Source organism: Gadus macrocephalus, chromosome 4 (genome assembly GCF_031168955.1).
Source record: "Gadus macrocephalus chromosome 4, ASM3116895v1".
In the NCBI taxonomy this organism is placed as follows: Eukaryota; Metazoa; Chordata; class Actinopteri; order Gadiformes; family Gadidae; genus Gadus; species Gadus macrocephalus.
This window is the reverse complement of record NC_082385.1, coordinates 10,116,876-10,139,375: the sequence shown is the minus strand read 5'-3', so window position 1 is coordinate 10,139,375 and position 22,500 is coordinate 10,116,876. Positions and strand designations below refer to the sequence as shown.

At 46.6% G+C, this 22,500-nt stretch overlaps 1 protein-coding gene across 1 annotated transcript in view; it reads right to left on the bottom strand.

The window, feature by feature from the left end:
• Positions 1–22,500, bottom strand: part of LOC132454856 (ankyrin-1-like) — a 75,355-nt gene that overhangs the window by 30,091 nt on the left and 22,764 nt on the right. Inside the window, 12 exon segments of the mRNA XM_060048406.1 lie at positions 7–105; positions 1,205–1,303; positions 1,629–1,826; positions 2,801–2,899; positions 4,238–4,336; positions 5,147–5,245; positions 7,154–7,339; positions 7,835–7,933; positions 8,549–8,647; positions 11,488–11,586; positions 15,824–15,925; positions 21,518–21,550. Of these exon segments, the coding sequence (XP_059904389.1) occupies positions 7–105; positions 1,205–1,303; positions 1,629–1,826; positions 2,801–2,899; positions 4,238–4,336; positions 5,147–5,245; positions 7,154–7,339; positions 7,835–7,933; positions 8,549–8,647; positions 11,488–11,586; positions 15,824–15,925; positions 21,518–21,550 (1,311 nt within the window).

Sequence of the window (22,500 nt, the reverse complement as noted above, 5' to 3'; positions counted from 1 at the left end):
CCTCACCACGTTGGAAGCATTGGGGGAGGCTCCCCTCAGCAGCAGGTTCTTCACGATGCTCAGGTGGCCCATGAAGGCAGCCACATGAAGAGGAGTGAGACCAGACTGACACACACACACACACACACACACACACACACACACACACACACACACACACACACACACACACACACACACACACACACACACACACACACACACACACACACACACACAGAAACACACACACACACACACACACACACACACACACATGCACACAAACACACACACACACACACACACACAGTGTAGATGTCCGCAAGCATGCAGACACCAGCACACGAATGCATACACAGACAAACCATGCACACATGTGCACAAACACACACAGATAGTAGATAATTAGACACCTAATCGCAGCACTTTGTGAATTCAATCAAATGTTGCACAGCCATTACTTAAATATGCCATGCTTGTACATTATTAATGCAAGTTATTCATAAACATCGGCGTGTAATATTTCACTGGAAAAGGACTATTCAGACATTCTATCCTCTAAATAAAACTCCCACAGGAAATGATTCTGCCTTTTCCCGACACTGAAATGTGTTTAATACAAATGTACGTAACAAAATACATCAAAATGCAAACAGCATTATTTCTACCACAACCACTACTCCTATCCCTACCTCTACGACTATACATTTCACTATCAATACCAGTATCACTATCACTATCACTATCACTACTACCACCACTATCTGTACCACCACCACTACCACCATCACTACCACGATCAGTACCATTACCACCATCACCACCACCACCACTACCACCATCACCATGACTACCACCACCACCACCACTACCACCACCTCCATCACTACCAGCACCACTATCCCTATCACCACCACCACCACTACCACCACCATCACCACTACCACCATCACCATGACTACCACCACCACCACCACTACCACCATCTCCATCACTACCACCATCTCCACCACTACCAGCACCACTATCCCTATCACCACCACTACCATTTGAGACGTGGCAGAACAACTTCTCAATTAGCCTAGGTTGCTGTATATTTATGCTTACTTTGGATTTTCCAGTACTAAACGTCTCTTGAGTCCTCTCAATATGGTGGAGTATTGCCAAAAATAAATCCCACGATGCATTGTGATGTACAGCCCTATCCTCTTCCTGCTCCTACCTCAGTGACAGCCTCCAGAGAGGCAGAGTGTTTGAGCAGCAGGTCCATGGAGCGCATGTGGTTCTTCTTGCAGGCGATGTGGAGGGGAGTGAAGCCATTCTGCAGAACACACACACACAGACACAGTGCAGTTAGTGTGCATAAACATCATGTTTAAAGTGTTCTGGTTATTTGACTCAATTCAAATCCTTTTGCCCTTAAACAGCAGTTGTGGATTTACATTTTGAGCCATTTACAGATAGAAATATATCAATCACTTTGTAATACTATTTTGGATCATCTGCTGGATTAGTAAATCAACCTTAGAACAATCCCAAAGCGACACATGCATTTTTGGGTTGAATTGTTTTTTAAATGGTTTAGTGAAACGAAAGAAACCCTTTTTAATAGAATAAATAAAGTCAAAACAATGAAAAGCGCTGACCAGTGCGCGGGCGTTGGCCTTGGCCCCCTTGTCCAGCAGCACTTTGCCCATGCGGTGGTGACCGCAGTGGGCGGCCACATGCAGTGGCGTCAGGTGGTCCAGGGTGATGTCATCGATCTCGGCGTTGTACTGCAGCAGCTGCCGCACGCAGTCCATGTGATCGCCCTGGGCCGCCATGTGGATGGGGGACAGGCCGTTCTGACCGGGCCGAGGGAGAGGTCGGCAGACAGGGGGGTTAGGGTGAGGACACAGGGAAGGACGTTTACGTGGAGAGGAGGTTAGAGAGAGGTCTACAGGAAGGCAACGAGAGGTCTACCGGACGTGAAGTAGAGGTGTTTCAGGAAGTCAGATAGAGATTTACAGGAAGTGAGGCAGAGATGTACAGGATGTGAAGAGAAGGTGCACAGGAAGTGAGGTAAAGATGTGCAAGAAGTAGGATAGAGATCTACAGGAATTGAAGTTAAGATCTAAAGGGGAGTTAGATAGAGATGTAGAGAAGAAGTGAAGTAATAATGCACAGGCAGACATTGAACGTGTGTTTGCAGGATTCTCAGCCAAATGAGTGCCACATCCCTCACGTGCCAACGAATTTACAGCGGCCGGCAATTGGTAAACAACACCACGTATAGCCATGTAAATACAACTATATTTTACCCCCACATTTTCTGTGTTTGACAGCAGTGCGACAGCCTATGCGAACACGTCATGTTTTGGAGTCAGGTACAAAGGAACAAATTCCAGAATTCAATATCTCGATTAACAAACAATCTGAATCTCTATTGAAGCAAATCCAGTTGCTATGGTAGCTTATCCTTGATATCCTAAGAAGTCCTCATGTTGTATGGGGTATGTGTGTGCGCGCGCGCGTGCGTGCGTGCGCGCGTGTGTGCGTGCGCGTGTGTGCGTGTGCGTGTGTGTGTGTGCGTGTGTGTGCGTGTGTGTGTGTGTGCGTGTGTGTGTGTGTGTGTGTGTGTGTGTGCATGCGTGCGTGCGTGCGTGTGTGCGTGCGTGCGTGCGTGTGTGTGTGTGTGTGTGTTCATCAGTGTGCGTGTGTGTGTGTGTGTGTGTGTGTGTGTGTGTGTGTGTGTGTGTGTGTGTGTGTGTGTGTGTGTGTGTGTGTGTGTGTGTGTGTGTGTGTGTGTGTGTGTGTGGTGGATGGTGCGGGGATCCACCTTGGTTTTGGCCTGGATGGGGGCACCCTGGTCCAGAAGGATCTCGATGATGCGCACGTGACCGTTCCTGGCCGCACAGTGCAGAGGAGTGAGCTCATCCTGGGGGGAAAGAGGGGGGAGGAGGGGGAGAGAGAGAGAGAGACGGACAAAGAGGGCGAGAGAGCAAGGGAGCGAGTGAGAGATAGCGAAGTGAGAGGGAGAACGGGAAAGCGAGTGAGAGATGGTCCAAGAGGGAGAGAGAGATGGAGAGAGATGGACCAAGAGGGAGAGAGAGCGAGAGCGGGTGAGAGATAGCATAGAGGGAGAGAGAGAGAGAGAGAGAGAGAGAGAGAGAGAGAGAGAGAGAGAGAGAGAGAGAGAGAGAGAGAGAGAGAGAGAGAGAGAGAGGGAGAGAGAGAGAGAGAGAGAGAGAGGGAAGGATAGGGAGACAGTGATGGAGAGGGAAATTATGATAGGGAGGGGAACAGAAAATAGAAAGAGAGAGGGGGGGCGGGTTAAAAAAGGGTGTGGGATATGAGAGCAGAGCAAACGACAACACACAGGGAGTGGCCAATCAGCAGGCGGGTTGTCCGGCCAGACTCCTGACAGTGTGACAACAGCGGCCAGGCGGCTCATGCTCGCTAGCCTGCCAATCAAACGAGGCTCAGAGCAGAGCCACCCAGGAACTGCCAGGGAGAACAAGTCAGCAAAAGACGGCACCGCAGATCAGCACAATGCAGACAACAGTGAGCACAGCTCAGCATAGCAGCGGCGTGGGCGCCTTCGGATAAGATTTAGTGTGCTTCAAATCAGGCATTTGCCACTGTCGCCTTCACACGGGTGCTGTTAGTATACAGACTTGTTTATTTCAACCCTCAGTCGTCAGCAAGTGCCGCTTATGTACGAAGCAGCTATATTTGCCTAATTACGGTACTATTTAGTCATTAAACTACCCAGGTTATTTACCTTGCATGTCGTTAAATGACTATACCGGTCCGTGATCAAACTATCGTTACCGTCTATCCCGGGTTTGCTCAAACAACAGTTTGCAATATAATTAGTGAAAAATAATTTTGTTGTGCCAATTCTGCCTCAAAGCCTTTTGTGCGAACGCGCCTGCCTCGAAGGTAAACAACAGCAGTAACACTTTGTTCTGAGTGAATATACCATTTGTGAGGTACTTCAGTGAAGGCTGTTCACTGTTTTTGTCCATAAACTACGCACTGAGATGACGTGTTTGCTGTTGTTTACAGTTGGGCTGAATGCGGTCGGCAGAATCAGAACACGGAGGCCATTTTGAAGAGGACGTTCAGAGTTCAGAGGGGGTATGATCAGGACATCTTAGGACGCTTACAGGCGGAATGGAGACACTGGTGCTGCAACTCAGAGCCTCTGGTGGGGGGGTGTCCTGACCCCCTGACCTCTGACCCCTACCAGACCTACGCCGCATCACCTCACCTTGGTCTTGGCGTCTATCTGGGCCCCCCTGTCCAGCAGCAGTCGCACCATGATGACGTTGCCCCTCCTGGAGGCGATGTGCAGCGGGGTGATGCCGTTCTGCAACACAGAGCCAGGGAGGGGTGAGTCAGCCCCTGGGGCACGGCCCTGTGTACCTGGACCCTGAGACCAACCTGGACTAACCCTCAAGGATATCAGCGTCGCACCGTGTGGTTGTTTTGATTATAATTAGGATTATATTTCTTTACATTTTTGCATAAATATATGTTTTTTTTAGTTTTCGAAATGTGTGTATTTTATTGTTTTATAAATGTTTGATATTGTTTTTGTTATTTTGTGTATGTATTTATTTTATAAATGCATAGATTTATAATCTATGTCTGTTTATTTCACAAATGTAGGTTTCTATTTTTTTATAAATGTATGGCTACATTTATTTTTTGTGTGGCAGCGAGTGGCAGAAGAGGAATAAAAGCTGCAATATTTATGATTTCAGAATTGTAAGGAGCCCCGAACTGAGTTTGTCTGTGACTAAATATAGAAACACACAGACTATAATTAAATTGACATTGTAGGAAGGCAAAAAACAGAAGGGCATGCAGGTCGCTTTGCAAGACTTTCAGTCTCACTCAGCAGTCTGAAAACGATGATTTGCTTTTCATTCAATATTCCTCAAACATATACACACACAGACACACACACCAACACAGACACACACACATCAACACACACACACACACACACACACACACACACACACACACACACACACACACACACACATACACACACAGCCAACACCACCTTGGCCAATGTCTGACGTTATTCATCACATTGCAGCTATTGGCAGCAGCGCGGAGGATACATTAGTGTCATCGTTGATTCTGATTGGCTGCCCGTCTCACTGACCTTGGGGATGAAGTTGACGTTGGCTCCTCTGTTCAGCAGTAGCTGGGCAACGCTCAGGTTCTCGTAGTGGGCAGCGATGTGGAGAGGCGTGAACCCAGTCTAACAGAGGAAATGTTGGACATCAAACGTCTTTAGAGTTAAGCCTGCGCAAGTTGATAGGACGCTGCATGTGAATGCGTGTGGTTTCATGCCAACTCGCCGTGTGCACAATATTCTGTGAACATGCTGACATGCTAATGCTGGCAAGGCTAATGAGCGAGTACGCCGAGTTTCAATTCCCTGGGCTGGTTTGAAGCTCAGTTGTGATTGATTGGTCAATGGGTGTTGTTGTTGTTTTTTCGGGGTTGTTTTCGTTGGATTGTGAGTTATGGCACCCCCTGTGGCTAAAGCGGTTCTTACTTTTTGGAGGCTTGCTTATGCACGGTTTCTATACGTGTACCAACTTTGACAACCCTGAGTTCTTTGCCTTTGGAATGGTTGAGGTCAGCGTTTTTTTCTTAATTGACTTCCATTATAAGAAAATTGCTCACTGAGCACCTTCAACAGTAATTCGAAATTGACCCTGTGAAGTAATTTTTTCAGCCATAATCAGAAAACGTTCCACATTACCTAAGGGGGTTGTCCTTGATGGGTACACCATGTTTTTGGGCCCTGGGGTTCTCTGAAGCGGACTTGTGATTTATTGAACAATGGCGGCTCATTTGTGAAATTTCATTTTTGCATAACTCGCCCCAACTCGGCCATTACGGGATCAAAATGAAAATAATACCATACGGTCGGGCAGTATGAAGGAGTATGTGGACCAAATTTTGGGTAATTTGGGATACGGGTCGGTCTTATATTTTTTCAATATTTTCCAAAACAAACAAGATACAGAAAAAACATTACAGGCGTACCTTATGTGTCCAAAGATTCAGCATGTCAAATAAGGCCCAGATACCAAGTTTCTGATTTTTTTTATGACACTGGGCGTGGTCTGCGGCCATTTAGGTTTGACCAAGAGTTATAGCATCCCCGGTGGTCACACCGGCACATAACATTTTGGAGGCCTCCTTACTTACAGTCTATGCAAAGGGATGCATAGACCGATGCAAAATATATGCAAACTTTAAAAAATCGTAGGAATGGCGCAGCCCACGGATACGTGCAATTCCTTGCAATGGGCTCGGTTTTATACCTGCAACACTGTAGGAGGAGATAATTACCGAAAATGAGGCGGAAGGACTATAAAAAGAAAAAACAATAAGACACATGAAAACAATAGTGTGGTTTGCCTTGCAACCACATTTATAAGGAATGCAACCTCACGCACGTAGGTATTCTCTCCATGGACGTTTAGTTGAACCAATCAAGTGTGTGCTCAGCGAAAGTGAAGGTGTCCTCAGCCTCTTGAGAATGACCTCTAACCTCCCCATCTGTCCCTCGATGGCCTGTCTCCATACTCACCATCGATAACGGCCACTCCAAACTACATAATGAGGTGGAACGAGCTCCCTGCCGATGTAAGGACCACGTTGTCCCTCACCAACTTACCAAAAGACTCAAGACTCACCTGTTCAGAGTTCACTTGGACTCCGCATAGCCACCACGTCCCTCCCCTACTACTTATTGTATGTTGTACGTCCTGGCACTTATTGTAGGTTGTAGCTATTAGTACTTAGTTATGTAGCATGTTATCCTAGCTATCCTTGTTGTATGCAGGGAATGGGTTATCCTAGTGATTGTTAGTGCTTTGCACTTGGTGCTATGAACATCCTTACTGTCCCGACAGCGATATACTGTTTCAATTTCTTATGACAAATGTACTTATTGTAAGTTACTTTGGATAAAAGCGTAAATTAGCAAAATGTAATCTAAATGTAAATTAGCAAAGAATTATTTGTTGCAATTTTGTCATCCTCAGAGCCCACGTCAATCCTGACTTATTCACAAAACAAAGATACAAACAGAGCGTCCGTACTGTCGACAGTATTCCTTTGAAAGGTTTGTGTGTGGCGCGGACCGCACCTTGCTGAGCACGTCGGGGTTGGGGTCGTTCTGCAGCAGCACGGCGGCGGTGCGCGTGTCGTCGTTGCGCGCGGCGATGTGCAGCGCGGGCAGCCGCACCTTGCCCTTGGTGCCGTAGTTGATGAGCAGGGCCACCACGTTCTCATGGCCCTGCTGCAGCGCCACCGCCAGGGGGGTGAAGCCATCCTGGGGTGGGAGCATTGCACATTACCGCGTTACTGCTTTATGAGGCAGCATTTCATAGCTATAGGCTACGCCACACGATTCGTCCAGGGCTGATTCGGGAATAATCGAATGTCCGGTCCCAGAATGTGCAGCTCGGGTCGGGGCAGAGGGGCGGCAGAGTAGGACTCTGTGGTGGTGATGGGTGTGTGAGTGACACATTGATATTGCTCCATACGATCCAACTCGGCATGTCGCAGATTTATTCAAACATGTTTGATTTTTTTCAGGGCTATAGGGTTTTACCATGATCCAATGGTGTGTGTGGTTCAGAGAGAAGAATCGGCAGGGCGATTTACCAACAGCAAATGAAACGTGTGCATTCATTCAATGCGTAGTATTGTTTGGCCATCGTCTTAGATTGAAGGCATCGTGTAGCGTAGCCCCAGCTTAAGAGGGGAGAGACCAGGAGGACTCTCAGGCCGACACAGAGAATGCAGGACAGTAATCCCAGCTGACCTCTGTGGGGAGGCTCTGATTGGCGCCATTCTCGAGCAGGAACTTGACGACCTCTAAGTGATTCTCTTGGGCGGCCATATAAAGAGGGCTGAAGCCTTTCTGTGAGGGAGAGAGGATCCACACAGAGCCTCACGTCAAACATGTGCAGATTTACGGGCAATCGTAAAAACACACTCATACACTCTCACACATGTAGATGTAAGAGTGTTCATGGATGCACGCACACACATACGCATGCATACACACACTTGCACACAATTTATGTGTTCAGGGATGCATACACACACCCGCACGCACACACACACAGACACACACTCTCACGCACAACCTTTTATTGGTGTTCATGGATGCACACGCACACAGGCACATGCATTTATTCACAACTGATTATAGATGTGTGCTTTGCTGGCCTACACACCCACTCTCACACACACACACACACACACACACACACACACACACACACACACACACACACACACACACACACACACACACACACACACACACACACACACACACACACACACACACACACACACACACACACACACGTTGTGTACCTCCTAACTGCTCATTGTGTGTGTGTACTCCATGGGTCTGCTTCAACATGCGCGTACACGGTCCCTACACCTGCACAATGCTTGCACAATACATGTGCAGCCAGACCACTGTATTGTTTTGTGCATTATGGGATGTCGGGCGGGTCCTCACCTGCGACTGGGAGTTGACGTTGGCCCCGTAGTTCACCAACTCCGCCACCACCCTCTCCTGTCCCGCCAGGGCTGCTATGTGGAGGGCCGTGTTCCCTTTCTGAAGGTCACGACACGCACAGGCAAACACACATCCACCATGGGTACACACATACACATGGTTCTTGCACCATTTCTAAAGTCAAATTTAAGACTTTTTAAGACTTTTTAAGACCAACACATACATAAATTAAGACCCAAAAAATGTCTGAAAAATTATTTGATAGAAAAGGTGTGTATAATTGAGTCACTTATACACATCAACCGTAGCCGTAGTACTAGCAGTAGTAGTACTCTTGCAAAGTTATCTCGGAAGCGCGCGGACACGACGATACGCGAACACATTAACCCACCCGTGTCACCCATAGTCACCCATGACCGTCGCTTAGCAACCGGACACGCTGGGGTTGATATGTTACCGGACTACTGTAACTACTACGGAGTGATAACAAAGACATGAATCGGGCAATAAATCCACCGTCCTTGACAGCGGTCAAGTTTGGAGTGCCGAGTGGACCAAATGCGAACTACTGCAGCTTTCCTAAGTTAAACCCCAAACTAATCGGAATAAGTGTATGCATGTCGATTATAGCAGACTACACCACCTCTTCTGTAGCCGAATAGAATTATATTACGAACAGATAATTGTATTCCGATTGAGGCGTATTATATGATCCTTTTCTATTCCGATTGAGCTGTTCATCCACAACTATGCGGATCAGATGTGTCCATGTAAACCCGGCTGACAGTGATCTCACACACACACACACACACACACACACACACACACACACACACACACACTTTGAAGCCGAACTTCCTTATTCGAATATAATGCGAATATCAAAAAATAAATCAAAATTCAAACAAATATTAGGCAGCCCTTAATATTCGAACCTGTTATGGCAGGCCAAGAGGGAGAGCGTCGGAGAACCCGACGCAGTCTACTCATAATATTGTAATGACCACGGAAGAGGCATTGAATGAAGTATTGATTAGACAGCGATTTATTAGATACCTACTAAACCGTCGGAACACGCAGGACCGGTAACCATAGCAACGCCGGTAAACAAACCCCGCGAAGCCCAATCCAGGTCTTACTGAAGGAATTTAATGGTCATAATATTATTAATAAATATTCGAATATTAATATTAATAAACAAACAAACTTCGAATATGATTTTTGGAAAAAAGTCCGTCACACAATTCAATTAATTTACTGTTTGGAATACTTACATTAAAATGATCCAGCATGAACTGTGATCCATAGTACCGCGATAAGACATGGCTGTCGGTGTCGTCCGTGGGCCAGTACCTCACATGGATATCCATCTGTTTGCTTTTAGTGGTTTTGTTCACTCATCGAACATGAGGACGTACTGTTTATCGTTTACGCTGCGTGACAGCTCTCTTTTTATGAAAGATGCGATCCCGTATTTGGCTAGATAGGCCGTTTTGTTTTCACCGCAGGTGAACGACTTCGCAAACTCAGAATCTGGGAACATAGCAGCCAAGACGTTACTAATGTCCTCGTTCGATTTGAAGGAATTATGTCTGCTCACCGTGTGGAGAACCCACAATACCTCCGCCTTCTGGGTTTCTGGTGGCGACACAAAGCCGGTTAACGCCGTCTGATGTGAAGTACTAGCCACGGATGCTGAACTTTTCAGTCCACTTCTTTCAAATAATACGGGCATCGCTGTAGTCCCGCTAGCTGCCACGGAGTATCGGATATATTTCTGCGACCTCATGTGGGACTCAAGAGCTTTTGCTCCCATGGTCCCTAGTATGAATGCCTTTCGGGATAAACAACACCTTGCCTCGTAGTCACCTGCCTTCTCCAACCACCCCCGAAACGTATCTTCCTCAAACCATTTCTCATTGAATTTGCACTGTCCCATCCTGAAAGTAGCGCAAGTTGGCCTAATGATGTCAACCGTCACTAGCTAAAAGTAGCGCCAGCAAGCCTACAGACGCAGCTGCAGGCTGCAGATGCAACCGGCTCCCCGATGACTGATGTCAACGTTAACGTAACGTAAAACTCCTGAAAATGCCGTAATTAAAAGACGCACTAGGTGATTTGTTGTGCGCGACAATTTCCCAGTCTTAAAAAACCCTCTGCAAAATTTAATACCTAGAGCAAATTTACAGTAAATTTAAGACAATTTATGGCCTTAATTTTACACAAAAAAAATTAAGACTTTTTAAGACTTTTTAAGGACCCGCGGGAACCATGATACATAGACACACGCACACACACACACACGTACACGTAGCACACACGCACACACACACACACACGTGCATGTGCACGTACCATGCACACACATGCATACACGTGTACACACACACACACAGTGAGGGGGAGAAGTGAGTCAGAGACCTCCAGGACCAGTATGTAGAAGGTTTAAGGTAACAAGCTCACAAAATGGTTCCCTTCTTTAAACGTTGACTTTTAGTTTAATGGGAACATTGGCCTCGCGACTGTGGTTAAAGCGAGCGTGGAGGAAAGGGAGCATCATGACGAGAAACTAAGTGACCATCATGATGTATTATGCATGTGAGTGACACGAGGTGAGAGAGTTGGAGGAGACACAGTGAGAGGGAGTGGGAGGAGTTAAGGGCCATGTTCCAATTGGCTTACTTCCATATTGCCTATATAGTGAACACTTTCTATTTCGGGGATAATTCTCACATGTCAACTCTGAAAACATTTGGAACCACAACTTAAAACACAGAGGATATATCCACAGTCTCAAGATTTTGAATAGACAAATTGTCACCTTTGCTAAGCACTGCATGTTGTCATTCCAATTAACACAAGATAATTGGTTTACTTTCACCTTGGAATGCAGGTGTGAGGTAGTTGAACTGACAACAGGGCGAAGGGAGTGTACTTACCTTAGTGGTGGTCTCCAACACAATGCCATTGTGTAGTAACTCCAACACCATTTTGACGTGACCTTCTTTAGAGGCCAGATGTAACCCGTTGAGTCCATTCTAGGGAAAAGCAAACAGAACTTTAATTAGATTTAAACAACATTCATAGCTTAAATGATATGGTGACTCAACATGATGTACTCAATGGTATGATACTCTAGTTCTTTAACTCTATGATTCACAACACAAAACAGTTTTCAAAATCAAAACGGGCACAGTTTAGATGAATGTGTTAATGAGCATGAAGCTAGAGTACTAAAAACATGGAAGCAGATGACTGTATCTTCTGCTTTCTGAAAGTCTTTTAAGCCATCTCTAGAAATACCTTCTCTGAATCCCAAAGGACTAGGAGCCAGATTTAGATCTTACAAATTATTCCTCCGTCTCTGTGCCTCCCTCCCTCCCTGTCGGCCTGGCTTTGTCTTCGTGTCTGGGTGTTGTCAGCATCAGTTAGGCTAGCGAGCTACGGAATACAGCACGTACGGTTCAAACGCTGCTGCAGTAACACCTGCGGCCACCAGGTGTCGCAGTAACCCAGTATGGATGTGCTGTTACCATACTGCAGTGTCACTTCATTTTAAATGGGCAACGCATCCCCTCCACCGAGCAGGCGCACAGAGAGCAGGCAGCATGTGAATGCCTTGTATTTTTGCTTCAGTTTAGACGGCCAGAGAAACACACTATTATTGGTTCAGTATGGTCCATATGCATGGCAATGAAAATGTACAAGGCCTACAGTATTTTGCACAGAATGAACAAACAGAAAGCCATACACAAGAATGACATAGAAGTCATGGAAGGAAAAAAAAAATGAATCTTATTAGAAAGAAACAAATAAATACAAATATTAAGGATGGAAGCAAGGAAAACAATATGTGTGATTGAAACAAAGAAGGATCATGGGCGAAAGGAGAAGGAAAGGAGGAAGGAAAGAGTGAAAGAAACAGTAAGAGCGAGGGAAGAGGAGTTGGGGCTGCGGAGGAGTGACAGGTAGATGGATTTGTAGCACTTTACGTGAAAGAGACTGCAGGGCCAAATCTACAGTAAGGACGGGGATAACATCAATCTCATGGAGAACTCCCCTCCACTCTCCTCTCCTCTCTCCCCTTTTCTCCCCTCTTCTCCTCCCCTTCCTCCCACCTCTCCTCCACCCTTCTCTCCCCTCTCTTCTCCTCCCCGCCCTCCCTCCTCTCCCCTCCTCTTCTATCCTCTCATCTCCTCTCCTGTCCTCTCCAATTCCCTCTCCATTCCTCCCCTCTCTTCTCCCTCCTCCCCTCTCCCCTCCTCTCCCCTCCTTTCTTCCCCTCCTCTCCCCTCCTCTCCCCTCCCCTCCCCTCCCCTCCTCTAGCTAGAAAACATGCTCTTCCTCCTGAGCAGTTAAAACATTACTGGACAAATCGGATTCCACTAATAGAGAAATAAGCGTAATGGTGCGTACTAGTGTAGCTGCAGGTGTGTGTGTGTTTGTGTGTGTGTACACACCTTCTTTTAGGTGTGCAAGTAAAGGTGTTGGTCATATGGGTGTGAGTATAAGGTATTGCATAGTGTGTATTCGTGTTTAAGTTACTGTAGAGTGTATACGTGTTTGTACATGCTACTGAAGTCTGGAAATATTTCATATGTGTGTACATGTGTAAGGGGCCTTAGTGTGCGTATATGTGTGTGTGTGAGTTTAAGATACTGTCGTGTGTATACTGTGTGTGTGTGTGTGTGTGTGTGTGTGTGTGTGTAAGATCCTGTTGTGTGTACATGTGTGTGTTAGTTTAAGATAATAGTAGTAGGAATGTGTATGCGTGTGTGTGAGTGAATGTACTGCAGCATGGTGCGTGAGTGTGTGCGTGTGTCCGCTTGTTGTTCACCGTGAGACAACACTTTGCGTGGTTGTCTACTTCCTGACAACACGGGTTTCACCGCCGCTGGCTCTGTTTGCCTGAGAGGGGAGACCCTGTCCTTTCATTCACTCAAACCATTCGCTCCCACCCGTCATTCACGATCATTAACCCGTAGATCCACGGCCCGCTAATGAACGGCAGGGTTACAAGTCAAACCCTGGCCCCTTCATTAGCAACGGGCGCGAGCCGGTAAGCAGGACACGACTAATAGAAAAAGGATTATAATTATCATTTTGCTCTGCAGTAGGAGCAGCTGAACTCTGGCGTTGTGTTGTGGATCTCCCGTGTGCCCTGAAGCAATGATGCAACGCAGAGTAACGGCAGCGAGGTCCACGGAACAGGGGAGAAAATGAGGGGAGGAATGTGGCTGAGTGGGTGAGTGATTGGCTCCGAAGTTTGTCTGTGTGTATGTGTGTGGTTGTGGATGTGTGGGTGTGTGTGTGTGTGTGTACGTGTGTCGATGCGTGGTTGTGTAGGTTTGTGTGTGTGTGTGTGTGTGTGTGTGTGTGTGTGTGTGTGTGTGTGTGTGTGTGTGTGTGTGTGTGTGTGTGTGTGTGTGCGTGCGTGCGTGCGTGCGTGCGTGCGTGTGTGTGTGTGTGTTTTTGTACACATTTGTGTCATGGTTTTAGTTTTGGACATTTATGGTCAAGTCCTTCATTGGTCAAAGCCAACTCCTAATATACAATTATATACAGTAATAATTTCGGCGGATGATTAAAGTTTTGCCTTGTCTGCTTCTTCTCAGTGTCAATGCAGTGGCACGAGAATGTACTATTTATGTAGCAACCGATTAGGATTACTATTAAGGAGGGAGTGGAGGGCAGGAGAGGGGAGGAAAGGAAAGGGGAGAGGACTTTCCCATGTCATTAATGTTATCTCTGTGTTAAGTATTTTACGAAATGTCAGCTCATTTCAGTAATGAGATAGCTTTCAGCGTGGATTAAACTGATTCAAATCAACGCTGTATAACATTTTTAATTTGTTTTATAAAAACAAAAAGCCAGCCAGGTAAGGTGATATCCTCGGATATCCTTTGGAATGGAACGAAAGGGCATTGGTGTGTATTAGCATTGTATGATGTAATGTTAGTGAGACCGCAGACCGCCTCGTTAATCTGACCCAGCGGGGTAATATTCCCTACAGACCCTAATGCTGGAACATAACGCGGGAATATCTCCATAGCCTCTGATATTGATTTCATTTTACGACACACAAACACACACACAGACACACACACACACACACACACACACACACACACACACACACACACACACAGACACACACGCACACACGCACACACAGACACACACACACACACACACACACACACACACACACACACATACGCATACGCTGCCTCGCGTGTGCAGACAACTTGTATTTTGTTACTGCTGAAAGCATGCAACCAAATCACACACATACATGCATGTGCGGACAAACACACCTCCGCACACAAACAAACACACACACAGACAATCCTACCCCGCCTCACTATATATAGGTGGGCCAGTGCTAAGGGTGTCTGACTCCCATCCAAAAGATACCAGGTTTGATCCCAAATGCTGCCATTCGACTTTAAGGCAACCTTGAGCGGGATGACCAAACCCACTGGTTCCCAACCTTGGGGCCGGGGCCACTTAGGGTCCCCTGATATGCACATGGGGTTGCATGAGATGAATAACTTAAGGGTTAGATATTCGATTATCAATATTTTTACGGTCTCATTTGCAGTTTATACGAACTGATGATTAATTCAAAGCCACGAGCAAGCTACTACTCATCATTTGGTTTGTAGTAGAGCGATTCAATAACATTCACGGGTACATCGATAAATTCATTTAGATGTTGACGGGATAAAAAACTATTTGTGTGGAAGCAGATGGGCAAAAACTACAGAAGGGGTCGCATCGATATATAAATAAATAAATATATATATATATATATATATATACTGTATATAAAGGGGATTTGAGTACAGCTTACAGAACAAATGAGCTCAGATATCCGTTTGGAACTAATTAGTTTCTCTTTGGCCCTCCTACGGAAAGTGAGCCCCTCCCCTCACAGCAGGAGTCCTGCCTTCGGGGTGTTGAGTGACCCCCAGAGTAAAGGCTTAGCCATGGTTCCACGTTGACGCAACGCAAGGGGGTTTATGGACCCAATATGTCCTTGCAGACCCTCCTTTCCTCCAATGTCAGGGCCTGACGTGCGCATCCCAATTTTTTTTAACCTTGCTTCGTGGAGCAAGGGCTGTGATTGGTCGCTAACGTAAACCCGACGTTAACCCGCCGCAGAACCAAAACAGGTTCACGACTGCGTCGAAGCGACTGCAGGGTCGTTCGTTGCGTCAATGTGGAACCATAACTTAGCCTTTCCCCTAATGAGTGGCTCTAGCTCCTTACTTGATTGGATATGTTGATGTCGATCCGGTTCTTGATGTGGTCCAGTGCCTTGTCCAGGTTCCCAGAACGAGCGGCGCGGAGAAAGCTGGTTGCTGCATCTGCCTGTGACAAGGAGTGAGGAGGTAGGAGTTAGGAAGCACGAATCCGAAGTTGGGGGGGGGGGGGGGGGAGAAGGGACACCGGGACGAAGGAAGAAGGAATATCGGGAATGGGAACACCGAAGTAGGAAAAGGAGAAGAACCCCGAAGGAAGGAAGGAAGAAGGACAGGAGAGTAGGTCACACACCAGTTACACGACAATCAAATCAATAGGATCCAGGGTGACGCGAGGCATTCATCCCTTCAAACACCAAATCAACCTCAATGGATGGCAAACAAAACGTATAGAAGTCACACTGAAAACACATAGGATACAACAGATACATATATACCCCACCACGGCTAGTGACAGACCTTAGATCCTTCCATTCTAAAACCATTTAAGCCCCCCCTTCCGTTTCCAGACTGTCCTCCATCGTCTCCACCTCATCATCTTCATCATCGTCCTCATCCTCATCGTGTTGTTCCCGTTGAGCTCTGACGTGAGATGGGGGGGGACGGGGGGGACGGGGGACGACGACTCTTCAGCCACGGTGTTCTGGGCGCTCCGACCCGGCCCACACACACTTTGGCAGATGCAGACATTGGCTCACACGCCTCCCCGTCTGTCCCGTCTCCTCCTGGAGCAAGGCTTCCCAACGAGTGTGTGCGTGTACCTTCGTATGTGTGTGTGGGTGCTTTCGCATGTGTGTGTGGGTGCGTTCGTATGTGTGTGTTGGATGCTTTTCATATGTGTGCGTGCGTTTGTGTCAGGGAGTTCAGTCATATTTGTGTGGGTGGACGTGTGTATGTGAGTGTGAACGCATGTGCGTGTGTCTGAGTGTGAATGCATGTGTGTGTGTGTGTGTGCGTGTGTGTGAACGCATATGTGTATGTGTGAGTGTGAATGAATGTGTGTGTGTGTGTGTGTGTGTGTGTGTGTGTGTGTGTGTGTGTGTGTGTGTGTGTGTGTGTGTGTGTGTGTGTGTGTGTGTGTGTGTGTGTGTGTGTGCGCGTGTGTGTGTGTGTGTGTGTGTGTGTGTGTGTGTGTGTGTGTGTGTGTGTGTGTGTGTGTGTGTGAATATACACGTGTGTGCGTGTGAACGCATTTGTTTTTTGAGCGTGTGTGGGCGGATGAATGTGTTTCATGCGCTAAGCCCATCATCTCCTGCGTGGCCCTCCGTCAGCTCTACTGTAAGTGTGTGTGACCTGCCAGGGGCCCCCAGGGACACCAGGGGAGCGGATGCGTTATGTACCCCTGACCCTGCCTGTCCGGGGCCCCACATCATAGCGGCCCGGCGTGGCGCCCGCCCCCGCGGAGGTCTTTATGCTAAGCTAACGCTTGCCTGGTCTGCCCTTATCATCATAAGGCTGGGGGGCGGGGGAGGCGCTGGTCTGCTGCTGTCTGCTGTCCAGGTATGGGAGACGCTAGACAGACTCTGGGCAACAACTGTAACACTGTAGGTTGTGTTGTTTTTATCTAGATTTTTAATTTGAGCTGTTTTAAAGGTTGGGTATGGAATTCGCTTTTTTGGCCATTTTTGCAAAATTACTTGAAATCCTTATCATAACCCATTTACAGCCACTGAGTTAGAAGTACTGACAGGAAAATTAAATAAGTCAATCATCTGTGGAACGGGCAGGGCTCGAAAAACTCCAGCCAATGATTTCCAGAGCCACCGAGTTGCATTGGACAGTAAGTACGTCAATCAAACGGTCGTACTGCACTCCCCCTCCCCCGCGCCCCGCGCGCGACCCCTTCGTGCAGTACTCGTGACCCAGAGCTCGTGACCCAGAGCAAGCTCCTGTTTGTTGTTATCCTGCGGTAGCTACTGGAACTAGTTAATCCACATTTGGACCTAGCAGTAGAAGACAATTCCATTCGCCATGTTGTTTAACGAAAACCTACGCTAGCCTGGCTCGCTCTCGCGCATCTGTGTTCGCGCTCGTGCATGATTGCGCGTCCAGGTACTTGGAATGGGTGGAGTCAGAGTCAGCGTTGAAGGAGAGGGGGTAGGACCATTTGAGTTGTGTATTTTCAAAATCTGCTGGCGTTTCGCAAATCCCATACCCAACCTTTAACTTTTGGCGTTTTAACTGGGTTGTCTTTATTTTATTTTGCAGTCAAACATCGTTCCACGTTGATGTTGTCAAGGGGGATTTTATATTTTAAATGGTTTGATTTGCTTTCTGCATATTTTGTCCTATTCATTCCTAATAATTCTCTAAAGTATTGAGAGCACGCTGCCTGGGGATTCTGCACTTTAAAAAAGGATGATGGATAGATTGAATAAAGTAAAACAAGTATAGACATCGGAATCAAAATAGATATTACATGATTTTAATTTTTATGTATTGACTTATCTGTATTTGTTTGTTTTTGCGGTACCATATTGCCTGTACACGTGCAGTGACTCATTGAACGAGTCAAGGGACTTTTGAATGAAGGTCTATAAGGAATATAACATTGGCACAAGAAGAGGATGTTTATCTTTCTGTTCTTTCAGGCCCTTCTCTTTTTGAAGAGTTAACTAAAACGGGCTGTATAATGCGATGGCGCGGTTTCAATGGCTAGGCCCCTATGTTAGGGTATATCACTGTATTTTCTTCTCGTCCTTTGCTATCGCTCCACCCCTCCTCCTGCTCCCCTCCACCAAGACCTCCTGGGCTTTGGTTCTGCCCCTCCTTGTCGGAGCGCTCTCTTGATCTCCTGTTCTTCCAGCCCTCCAACATCGGACCTAAAGCCGGCTTTCTTCTCGTATTCCTCTGACACCTCTCCCTGAAACCCAACCAACCTCTCTCTCTCAATCTTGCTCTCCCCATCTCTCTCTCTCTCTCTCTCTCTCTCTCTCTCTCTCTCTCTCTCTCTCTCTCTCTCTCTCTCTCTCTCTCTCTCTCTCTCTCTCTCTCTCTCTCTCTCTCTCTCTTTGTCTTTCTATGTCTCTCTCTCTTCTCATTTTATCTTTTTATGTATCTCTCTCTCTTTTTCTTTCCTTGTATCTCTCTATTTTTCATCTTTCTATGTCTCCCTCACTATCTTTATCTCTCTCTCTCTCTCTCTCTCTCCAACTTTCTATCTCTCTCTCTCATTTGGAGCATGGTTGGATGCACTTCAAAGTATAATGAGTGAACGATGACACAATCATCAAGACTTGAAGTCCTTAGAAGTAAACGTAAACCAAGAACAGACACACAGACCCCAGACAGACGCAATGACGATTGAAGGCTCCTGGTTTAGAAGTGGCAGACAAATCCTGCTTTTCTCTTCAAGAAGCTAAATTGTCTGTCGGTCTGTTCATTCTACAACCATCCCCCACTTGAACTCATCCCTACTTACTGACGTTTTACTATCTCCTAGGCCGCTGCCTATGTCTCTCCTGCTTGTGTAAACTGCATCCTGTCTCTCTCTTTCTTGGGTCTAAGTGGTCGTCCGTGTGGTCAGGACGATGTCTGTAACTTCTTACCAGCCGGCGGTTTTCTGAAAATAACCGGGTGTGAGCAGTAAAAAAGCACTTTGTGTGTGTATCTTTGTGTGGGTCTTTGTGTGTGTGTGAGCGCGTCTATATGTGTCAAATATCTTCCCAGGCAGTCCAGCAGCATGCATTCCAATGGATCCGTTTTTTCTTCTTTCTTCTCAACAAGGTCGGACCTGCAGAACATCTCACCTTCAGACAGTAAACTTATCCTATCCATGTGAGGACGTACTTACTCGCCACCGGGCGATAAAATAACCCATTTACTCCATGTACGCCCTTCTCCACTTCATGTTTTTTAACCCCCCCATTTCCATTTCTATGTTGTATAACCTCCCCCCTCCCCCTATTACCTCCCTCCCCTCCACTCTCCTCAGTAATCTCCTCAGACGCCTGCTTGCGTTGCGAGAGTCAGGGGCGCTTGAATCGCCCTCATTCGCAACCGTCCGCTTGCGGTCTTTCAGCTCGGGCCGATAATCACATTTACCACTAAGCTCTATCTCTTCCCCACACACATACACCCGGCTCCCTCCAACCCCTCTTTTTCGCCACTCCCTGCATCAAATCCCTACCCTCACATTGTTGTTCACCGCTCCTCCTCTTTCCTGGCCCGATGTTCCCGTTCTGCTGTATTCTGTCGTTCAATCGATAGCCCCCCGGGATCGACTCCTGTTTATTTACTCTTTCCCTTGCATTTTCATAGTGGCCTCAAAGAACCGTCGAGTTTGGGTTTGCTGTTGCTGCCAATTCCGCGATGTCTGATCCCCGCCTCCACCGACACGCTGGGTCGAAACAACTCACACACACATACACAGACTATTTTACTGATCCTAACTATTGAGTTGTAAGTAACTATTATTAGTATTATCGTTATTATTATTATCGTTATTGTTACATTAAATATATATACATATATATCACATGCTCTCTATTCTGACATTTACCTGAAGAACGTCAGGGAGATGTTGAAACTCAATGGCTGTGGTCTTGATGAGCAGCAGATTGGACGCGTGTAAGCAAAACATCTCCCATATCTGCTAAACTAAGACCTGACCCTCCGTTGAAGGTGACTTGCATTACGTTAAATTGAACCCTCAGTGGTATAGTAGACGGGGCTCTGGGGACATTTCCAGTAATTTCCCAGTCTGCATTTACAGAAGGTATGTGTGACTTCTAATTTGGCTAGAAACTATAAAGGTTGACCCTTGAACTCTCGACAATTCAAATCAACACATCCCATCTTAAATGTCAGGGACGTAAACGATACAGCGAATGCATTTTTTTAAACAAACCCATTAAACATCAAGAAGAGATAAATGTCATCCATTACACACGCAAAATACACACAAATTACACAACCACACGCACACACACATAAAGATCACAGGGAAATCCAACCGCTGACACAATCCAAAACACAAGAGAGAAGAGCGGTGTGGAGGCGACATCACTGGGACATTTAGCACCACCACACAGGGCAGGAAAGAGTGGCCAGACAGGGACACAACACTGAAATACACACAAACACCTCTGTTACACACACACACACACACACACACACACACACACACTAAGAAAAACACACACACAAAGAGAGCCAGTGAAGCCACCACCACAAGAAGGAAGTCAGGGTCACAAGGTGGTCACCATCACGATCACACTCAAACCAAAAGCCCCCCGAAAGTGTCATCATGACGTTTTTGATTCGGTATGACAAACACCTAGTCGTGGGGTTATTTGAACCCACCGACGTCGTGTTGCCCTGGAAACCATTGCTTGAAAATAAATTCCAAGAAATGTTTTCATTTGCAGTTTGTTAGTTTTTTACTCTCTTGTCTGAATGAATCAACATATTTAACACCCCCCCCCCCCACCCCTAAATAAAAGCTGATGATCTCCTTAAATCACAAATTCTTGGCACCAGACTCAATTCACTTACAGGAAGGGAGAGAAAGCGAACACACAGAAGAAGAAGCAGTTGAAGAAGAAGAAGAAGAAGAAGAAGAAGGTAAACAGCGACAGGGGGGCGGGGCTTAGCGGGCAGAGGGAGGGGGAGGGAGGGGGAGGTAAACCACAGCACAGAGCGTGTATCACGTTCACTCGGGGACGTGGGAAGACTCCTCAGAGCACAGAGCACTACTGACCTGATGGGCATGCCAGCGTTGGACCACATGAGCCTAGAAGACAACACGCACACCAGCAACACAGCGAGACATAAGGCCAGTTAATGGGAGTCGACGTGGACTGGACACACACACACACACACACACAAACACACACTGAAGGCCTGGTAATGACATAATGGTAAATGCAGATACACTTTGATCAAGTTGATGCATAATGACAAGCACTGGCCATGGTCAAGTTGGATGGAGGGTTGTGTGTGAGGGTGGTTGTGTGTGTGTGTGTGTGTGTGTGTGTGTGTGTGTGTGTGTGTGTGTGTGTGTGTGTGTCTGTGTGTGTTTGGTGTGTGTGTGTGTGTGTGTGTGTGTGTGTGTGTGTGTTATGAAGTCTGAAGACATGACATGGAGTCGGAGAACACACAGTATATAAGGAACAAACATTGGCAGGTTGTGATTTTACCATACAAACACTGTTCAGCCTGTATTGAGGAATGTGAACACAGACAGACAAACGGACAGACTGGTATACATTCTTAGCATGTCATGATACTTAGCATGTTGCCTCTGAAACAAAGAGCATGTGATGCGCAGCAAGTCCTATGCGAGGTAACATAGATGATGACACGAAATGCGCAGCGATAGAGAGATTGAAAGAATCAACGTAGGGTGGCGTCAAATGTGCACATAAAAATACAAACACGGACACAAAATCATTTAAATCAAAGTATAATGAATGCTTCCACAATGAATCAACGTACACATTCATATGCAAGGGCGCACAGATAATCGTGGAAAAAATTAACAAACCCGTAATCAAGCAGGTCAAACCAAGCCAGCACAGGTGTTTTCTACGATCAACAGAGCATAACGATAAACAAACTGAGGTGACGAGTATTCTGAAATGATAAACGGCGACATTTGAATCATTTTACTATGTTGTGTTTGATTTTTGGCAAACCAGCCAAAGCTGGCTCCGAGAATGGGAAATCATTGCATATTGTATT